Below are 8,112 nucleotides of genomic sequence, written 5' to 3' on the forward strand. Positions count from 1 at the left end.
CAAGTCTTGGTCTGGAGAGCAGGGAGAACCCAGGCACTCGGGCTCCCAGTCCCCCACTGCTGTAATTAAGACCTCTGACTTCACTCTTTGCCCAGAGTGTAAAGAAAACCCAGCTGTCCGGGCTTCATCCTAGCTTCCTGCAGTCCCCTCCTGGAGCAGTCGGAGACCCCAGGTGTCTGGGCTCCCTTGCAGCTGCCCCGAGTGCCCTCCGGAGTAAGCAAAGAACCCAGGCGTCCTAGTACCGTAATATACACAGTATACATAGAACCCCATTGAGCCCATGCTCAATATAGGGGCAGTAGTCACTCCCTATCCCCTCCAGAAGAGGAGAGGGGCCGTATTGCACACACACACCACACACACACATCCTGGCTAGACAGCAAGGAGACTCCTGGGAGCTGCGCTATATACAACACTGTGCCTTATCTAACACAATCACATGGAAGATCCCAATAGGACAGGAAACAGGTCATCCTCCATGCCATCCAATGGCCAGGTGTGTGTGTGTGCGCTTGTGTGTGTGTGAACACAGCCAGGGTTGTGTTGCTTTGTGTAGACACACACAGATGTGGGGTGGGTGTGTTAAAACGCATACCCGCCCCTCTATTCATGACAGGTAGGCACATGGGAGTCTTTCCATGCAAGACACAAGTTCTTTGGTTTGAGCAGGGACACACACACACACACACACACACACACACACACACACACACCCCACCCTCCAAACTCTCCCTGCTTGGCCAACTCAACAACTCATCAACAAAGCTATCAATAAATACATAAATAAATAAATAGCTAAAAAAAATAAGCTCTCATGCCGGCCCATAACAGCAATAATAACAACAATAATAATAACAATAATAATAATAACAACAACAATAATAATAACAATAATAATAATAGTATAAAAATAGTCAACCATAATTATCATCATAATAATGAAGAATAAGTTAGTCAGCTCATTTAGCTGGGGCAGTACTGAGCTTGGAGATTTCTTGGGGTCTTCTTCAGCGGAGCATCGTAAACGGGCTGTTTCAAGAGCTGACCTTGCCCCCATTCCGAAAAAGTTCAAAGTTTATGGAAGATGTGGTGTCTTGGCCAGAGAAGATGGCCATTGGCTGAGAAGGATGGAGGTCCCCAGGTAGAGAAGTGGCTTTGTGGGTTGGTGTTGGAGGACCTGATCGGTCCTTGGAGGTCTTACAGGTGTCCTGAGGTCTTACCTACAATGTGGAGCCAATGGGCTGTCTCCTTGACAGGGAAGGAGTGGGGTGGAGATTGGGGTGTAGGGATGGTAGGATGTGATGGAGGGGTCCTCAATCCATCCCAATCACCCCGAAATACACCTGGTCACTCTCCGCATCCACATACTTGGTGCTGGCAGGCTGGGAAGAGATCTCGTCACCCTTCTCCAACCGGAAGACAGCACCCTGGTAGAGGGACTCAAGCCATTGGTCGGAGGTCGGGGATGGACCTGGGGCCGGGGACCCCACGCACACTGACTTGAAGGCTGTGAGCAGGGCCTTGTCCGTGGGGTACTCCACAGCATAGCGGGAGATGGTGAGGCTAAGGTCTTCTTCGGGGCAGGCCTGGCCACGGAAGACCACCTGGGAGTAGACGAAGTAGAGCCCATTCTGCGGCACCACCAGCTTGTTCTTGACCAGCTTCATCCCATGCAGCAGCATGGTGGGTGCTACCTCGGCATCCCACTTGAGGTGGTCACCCTCGATGGTGGCTGTGGAGGGGGTGGGAGGAAACAGGTGAGGTCAAAAGCCACAGTCAGGTCTTAGCTTGGCTGCTACTCTATTCAGGCTTTGGTCTACTATGCTTTGGATGCTGCTCTAAGCAGGCTTCAGCCTACTGCACTAGTTCTTAGCATGGCCAGCACCCTACGCAGGCTTCAGCTTATCATGCTAGGCCTTAGCACAGCCACTGCTCTATGCAGGCTTCAGCCTACTGCGCTACACCTTTGTGTGGCCACTACCCCATGCAGGCTTATGCCTAGTGTGTTAGGCCTTAGTGTGGCCGCTACTCTATGCAGGCTTCAGGCTACCATGCTAGGTCACACAGGCCCAGGGGATACCAGGGAGATGTTATCCTACATCCCACAACCAAATCCAAGGCCCCACATTAAGATAGTCCCCCATTCTAGTTCATCCCCCTCTGTTGTGTTAGGACTTTGAATGGCAAAAGATGGGCTTACATCCTCTTCCCCTCCATGGCGTGTTCGTGTTATATGTGTGTGTGTGATTGTGTCTGGGTGTGGGTTTTGCATGTCAGGACATGTATAGAAGTGTAGGGGTGGGTTTCTTTGCATGGAAATGCATTTTTTGTGTCTGTTTTGTGTGTAAGAGGCATTTATGGACACCCATGTTTGTGTGTTGTGTGCGCGCTTGTGTGGGTGTGTGCCTGGGGGATGGCAACACATGCGTTGTATGCTGTGTTGTGTGCATGTCATAGTGTGGGTGTTTTGGGAAGGGTATGTCTGTGTGTTGTGTGTGTGTGTCCCCAAAAACTCTCACACACGCCACAGCTCTCCATGGTGTGTGTCCCTGTGTGTTGCATATGCATCCCTGCATGTGTGTTGAGGTGTGTTGTGGGTCTCCCCAGGTTGTGCAACCAAGCCCATCTTACCTACGACATGTGCTGCTGGCTTCTGAGCTCTTTCTGCTTGTAACTTCATTGTCCTGGGACCCGCTTCTGGGAAGACAAAGGAACAGCCAGATGAGTCTCTCTCTCATTAACCACTTTTCTGCTAATGAATGCTCTCCCCAGCCACCATCCTGGTCTTCAGGGGGAGAACCAATGTCTAATGGGGTTGGGTAGATGGAAGAAGAGAATTGCTTTGGACACACTATGCAGATGACCATCAAGAGGGGGGTCAGAGCAGAGTTAAGGTGACCCTGGACATGTTCCTACCCGCTCTGCCTTATCAAGGGTCTAGAGGTGCCTCAAGGTGGCAAATAAGCACATTCAGGAGAAGCAGAAAGCCTTTGGTGGAGGATCATGGGAAGGCTGGCCTGGAAGGTCACATCTAGCTCAGACTCCTGTCAAGGTGGGGTCATCCTTGCCTCAACCCTTCATCCAACCTGCTTTTGGATGTCTCCAGGAATGGAGACTCTACCATGTCTCTAGGGCACCTTTTCCTAGTCCTGTACCCTACAGCCACGGTGAAAAGCCTATCTCTAGCCTCTTCCCTTCTCCAGACTCAACAACCCTAGTTTTTCCAGTCTTTTCTCAGACCTCTCAGACTCCACATCCTCTGAGCCCATCTCTACTGGACTGTTCACAACCTGTCCACCTCTGTATTCAAGTGTGGGGCCCCAAAACTGGACACCGGACTCCAGATGGAGGGGATGAAAATGGGACAGAGAGAGGAAGCACCAGACTCCTTTGGGAAAGACAGAGAGAGGCCCCTGTGACAGAGCTCTGTCTCTCACCCAGCTTTGCAAACCAAAAAAGATTTGCAATTTTTCACTTTCTTTTCTCTTTTCCGGGCGTTAATGAGGAGGGGAAATTTGAATGAGCTTGGAGGAGGGGTGATTAGCAGACTGTCCTCAGCAAGAAAGCTACCAGAAATGGCTGGTGCAAGGGTTTATCCCCTCCCAGCTCAGGACCTTTGTGGGTTAAAACAGGGAAATCTGAGAGTTTTTGAATGGTGAGAGACCAGCAATAATAAATCCCTATTTATTTTCTCTTGGTCATGTAGTATTTTGCAAACCCTTCCCCAGTTCTCTCTCAAGCATTCCTTTTCTAACCTGACCAGGCCTGGCTTCGTTAGTCTCTCCTCATCTGGAAGCCCCTCCATAGCACATGTCACCCTTGTTCTGGACCTTCTCTGCTTCTTTTCTATCCTTTTGGACCAGAACTGGGCACTGTCCTCAAGGTGTGGACACACCATGGAATTATAAAGGGGCATCATGAAAAGGTATGCTGATTAGCTACATTATATAATAAGAAAATGATACAAACTAGGCACAAAATAGGCCAAAGATACTGTGTGTCCTTAATCCTGGGGTCATTATAATTAATCCTCTTATTTGGATTCATGAAGCAAAAATCTCGCCTTGTTGAGTGTCTGGACAGCGCCCCCAACACTTCCCTGGCAGTCCCTTCTACACCTATCATAGAATCATAGAGAAGTCAGGGCTGGAATGGACCTCCAGAGGCCATCTTTTCACACCTACTACCTGAGCCAGAATCATGCCTCTGCAACCAGCCCATGCCACCCCTGGGCAAAGGCAAATTGCGAGAGTTACCAACAGACTGTGAAAGAGAAGAGGGATGTTGCCAGGATGGCAACCAGCCAGAAGGAAGGCTGGCTTGACTAGTGGAAAATCAAGACCCCTCCAAGTGAGAGGGGTGGTCCCATCAATGGAGTAGAGAAAGATTAGCAGGAAGCTGGGAGCTGTGAATGGATTCCCCTGACTGCTGTCTGGATAGAAACGCCCTTGCCTTCCTCCTGGGCAGTTGGGTTTAATGTTTGGGTGGAGCAGAAATCATAGGGAGGTGCAACTGCCCAATAACCCCCTCCCCCTGCTTCCGGATCTGCTCCAGGGAAATTAACAAGTGAGGGTGAATGGGAAACAACTTACCTAAGGGTTCAGAAAGGGCCCTGGATTCTCTGAGTGCCTGGAAAAGAAAGGGATGGAGAGAACAGAGGGTTACAAGAGGAGGATCAATGGCCAATGAGGGACGTCATGGAGGGGAAGTTGTGTGATGCAACATGTGGGCAGACACAATGTGGCCAGGTGGGGAGACACAACATACACAGGGGAGGGAAGACACAATACAGCAATGTGTGGAGACACAATGTGCATGTGGGGAGACACAACACAGCTGCTATGGTAGAGGAACCAGAGAACACATGGCTGTACACATGCACACACACATGCATGCACACACACATGCATGCATGCACAGAACCCAGATGTCTGGGATGGACACACACACACACACACACAGATGCCCAGGACACACCTGCTCACACATAATTCAGATGTTCAGGATACAGAAACACGCATACATGCATCCAAAACCCAGGTGCCTAGGACATGAACACCTCTCCCCCACTCCTTGGAGACAGGTCTGTCTAGAACAACCCAACACCATTCAGCTACACATCCCCTCGTGTGTGCAGCTCAACCGTCCCCATGGGGGGCAGGCATCTACAACCACACATACAGAACACACATCAAACGTGTGGTCCATGCCGCAAATGCAGTGTAACCACAAATGCACAGAGAAGCTCCCAGGAGCACGCACGCACATGCTAACCCCCTCCCTCCCCCAAAGGGGCTGATTACAAACTACAGGCACAAGAATGCACATTCGCAATTCAGGCAGAGATGCCTTCAGGCTCACAGCATCCCAACTCCCACTTCACACACACACACACACACACACACACACACACACACACACACACACACACACACACACACACACACACACACACACCCTCACACACCCACACACACACACAGAGGCCTCCAGGACACATACACACAGACCCCAGGTGTATCTCTCTCTCTCTCTCTCTCTCTCTCTCACACACACACACACACACACATATCTAGAGTGTCTGGGACATGCACAAACAGTTCAGGTGTCCAAGACACAGATGTATCCAGGTGCCCAGAACACCCCCCCGCTCCCCCCACCCAGGCATCTGGAGCACACACACATACACATGCACACTCACAGCACCCAGGCCTCAGACACACGCAGAACCCAGGAATCTGGGACCCTTGCCCCACCCCTAGGGGCTCAGATCCTCCCAGTCGACCCCACCACCACATGGAAGGAACATGGTCTCCCCCTCCACCCCCTTGCCCCCCGGCCCAGCCCCTCTCTCACCTGCTGGCCAGCCCTGAAATGCAGGAAGGCCAGGACAATGGTGGCCCCCACCAGCAGGAGGAAAGAAGAGATCCCCAAGCACTTCCAGGGGTCACTGCGGGGCCGTGACTCCCTCACCACCACGACAGTCCCCTTCTCCACATCTGGGACCAGGTTCTCTGAGCTCATAGTCATCGACGTTTCCCCAAGACCTGTCACTGCCTTGATGTCCTGAGAGGGTGCTCGAATCTCCTTGGCTGTGCTTGGGTGGGCTTTAGACTGGAGACCAACTAGAGTTGGAGGATCTCTGGTCCTGAATGAGGTTCGGTGGGTCTAGACTGGAGACCAGCTAGAGCTGATTGATCTGAAACCCAGCTGGAGGGCCTCTGGTTCCCAAGTAGGGTTAGGTGAGGTTTAGATCAACTCAGGTTGTTCTTCGGTGTCTCTTCTGCAGCTGGGGCTGGAAGGAAGACTTCTCTGGTCTCTGTCCTCACCTGGTGTCAGAGCCGAACCTGGGAGTTCCCGTCGTTTGCAAGGTGGATGAACTCAATGAGCATCTACTCTCAAGCTTTATAGAGCTCTGAGGCCACTTCCTCTTCCCTTGGTGATACAGCATGAAACAAGCTCAACCCCGCCTCTTTAGAGAGTGAAGCCTTTGCTGGGTGGTGAAAGGAAAAATCCCCCTTGAACAAATTAACCCAAGAAAGGAAGACCTGTGGGTTCTTGACAATGGGTGAAATGAATCAACAATGGAAGGGGTCAGGAACAACCCCAGAAAAATTAGGTCTTGCCCCCTCCACCAGTCCCATCTGGTGGGGGATGGGACATCAGATCTAGGGCAGGGAGACAGGGGCCCCCACCTTGTTCCCATCCAATTCAGACCCCACCAAGATCACCCAGGTCTTCTGCCCCACTTGGGCACTGGGGTGATGATGGGGACATGTGGATTGGGCTGAAGACCGGAGGGGAATTTCTACTCATGTGGCATCAGATCTCAGGGGGTCCCAGATCCGAGTGGGGTGGACAGACAAGACTTCTCTGTCCATCCAATGGACCTCCAAAGCCAAAACCACCTGGATCTCCTGCCTCACTTGGGCAATGGTGTGATGATGGGGACAGGTGAATTGGGTAAAAGGCTAGAAGGAAATTCCTACCCATGTGGCATCAGATCTCAGGAGGGTGTGGACAGACAAGACCCCTCTGTCCACCCAACTGGACCTCCAAAGCCAAGACCACCTGGGCCCCCTGCCCCGCTTGGGCACTAGGCTTCTGGGAATAGAGGGTGGGTGGGGGGAATCTTGACCCATGTGGCATCAGATCTTGGAGTGAAGGGGACAGACAAGACACCCTCCAACCCACCCAACTGGACCCCCCCAAAGCCAAGACCACCTTGTCTAGTGCTCCCTAGAGGAGCTACATGGAAGCTGATACAGTGGGAAAGGAAGCCCCGCTAGGTTTCCCACCCCCCGAAGGGTGAGGCTGGGGGCAGGAGGTGCCTTTCAGCCCCACCTCCTCTGGGCAGAATGTGGGGGTGGGGCAAACCCCATCTTGTCTCCATCTCAGGGGTAGGAGTTTTGCATGGATCTGCCCTGCTGTGGGGTCCCCGCCTTTTCCTGAGTTATTGGGGGCAATATTCTCATGCTGGGGAATTCTGGGAAGGCTGTATGGGAAGGGAGGGGCCTGGGGGGGGGTCCATGTGCTTCAAGGAGAGGGGTTCAGTTCTAAAGCCACATTCAAAAATTGGGGAGGGCGGGGGGGGGTTATCCTAAGCCCCCCCCCCCAGACACACCCCAGTCCCACCAGCAGGAAGGGACAAATCTTCCTGTTAGCAGGGGAGGGGGTGGAGGGGGGGATGGGAGCTGGGGGCCTCTAGTGGGCCCAATCTGGGTCCGATCCTGGGAGGCATCAGTTAATTCAGGGGGGTGAGGGTGGGGTGGGCTTGTCTCCCCTCCAGGAGGGGTGCTCCCTGGCCCCAATCCAGATCCAATCCTGGCTGGCTTAGAGGGATAATGTTGGAGCTGGGGGTGGTGGGAGCTCTCTTCCTTCCAGGGGCCAACCTGGCCCCAACCTGGGCCTGATCCTGGAGGGGAGGGGCACTGGTTGGCTCAGAGGGCGGGAGAGGCAGGAGATACCGGGGCAGGGGGAAGAAAGAAATGAAAGGCCCGGTCCGGTTTTCCCAGTGCCGAGAGTGAAAGCAGAACAAGGCACAGATAAAAGTCCTAGGTTGAGAGACCTTCACCATTGCTCTGTCCCGGGTTTTCCCCAGCACTCCTGCCT

The 8,112-nt window shown here is 52.7% G+C and overlaps 2 protein-coding genes across 3 annotated transcripts in view; both read right to left on the bottom strand.

Moving 5' to 3' along the window:
• On the bottom strand, window positions 1–6,057 carry LOC102378738 (tumor necrosis factor). The gene is made up of 4 exons (XM_006036126.3): window positions 5,857–6,057; window positions 4,593–4,629; window positions 2,632–2,697; window positions 1–1,732 (listed from the first exon to the last, which is right to left on the bottom strand). The coding sequence occupies exons 1-4, from the start codon at window positions 6,028–6,030 to the stop codon at window positions 1,314–1,316; spliced, it is 696 nt and encodes a 231-aa protein (XP_006036188.1). The 5' UTR covers window positions 6,031–6,057; the 3' UTR covers window positions 1–1,313.
• Window positions 6,058–6,251: 194 nt separating this feature from the next.
• The window catches only part of NFKBIL1 (NFKB inhibitor like 1), a 16,866-nt gene continuing 15,005 nt past the window's right edge, over window positions 6,252–8,112 (bottom strand). The window contains exon 6 of one of the 2 annotated variants that reach the window (XR_003091881.1): window positions 6,252–6,347. The gene's annotated coding sequence lies outside the window, so the exon portion shown is untranslated. The other variant, XR_003091880.1, reaches the window with a different exon arrangement.

Source organism: Alligator sinensis, unplaced genomic scaffold (genome assembly GCF_000455745.1).
Source record: "Alligator sinensis unplaced genomic scaffold, ASM45574v1 scaffold336_1, whole genome shotgun sequence".
Lineage (NCBI taxonomy): Eukaryota > Metazoa > Chordata > Crocodylia > Alligatoridae > Alligator > Alligator sinensis.

Bases quoted from the DNA above. Each gene is read 5' to 3' on its own strand.
- LOC102378738 (XM_006036126.3), bottom strand. From the start codon at position 6,030: ATGACTATGAGCTCAGAGAACCTGGTCCCAGATGTGGAGAAGGGGACT. The intron at 4,630-5,856 runs GTGAGAGAGGGG...TTTCTTTTCCAG, and splicing joins ATTTCAGGGCTGGCCAGCAG to GCACTCAGAGAATCCAGGGC. The intron at 2,698-4,592 runs GTAAGTTGTTTC...TTGTCTTCCCAG, and splicing joins GGCCCTTTCTGAACCCTTAG to AAGCGGGTCCCAGGACAATG.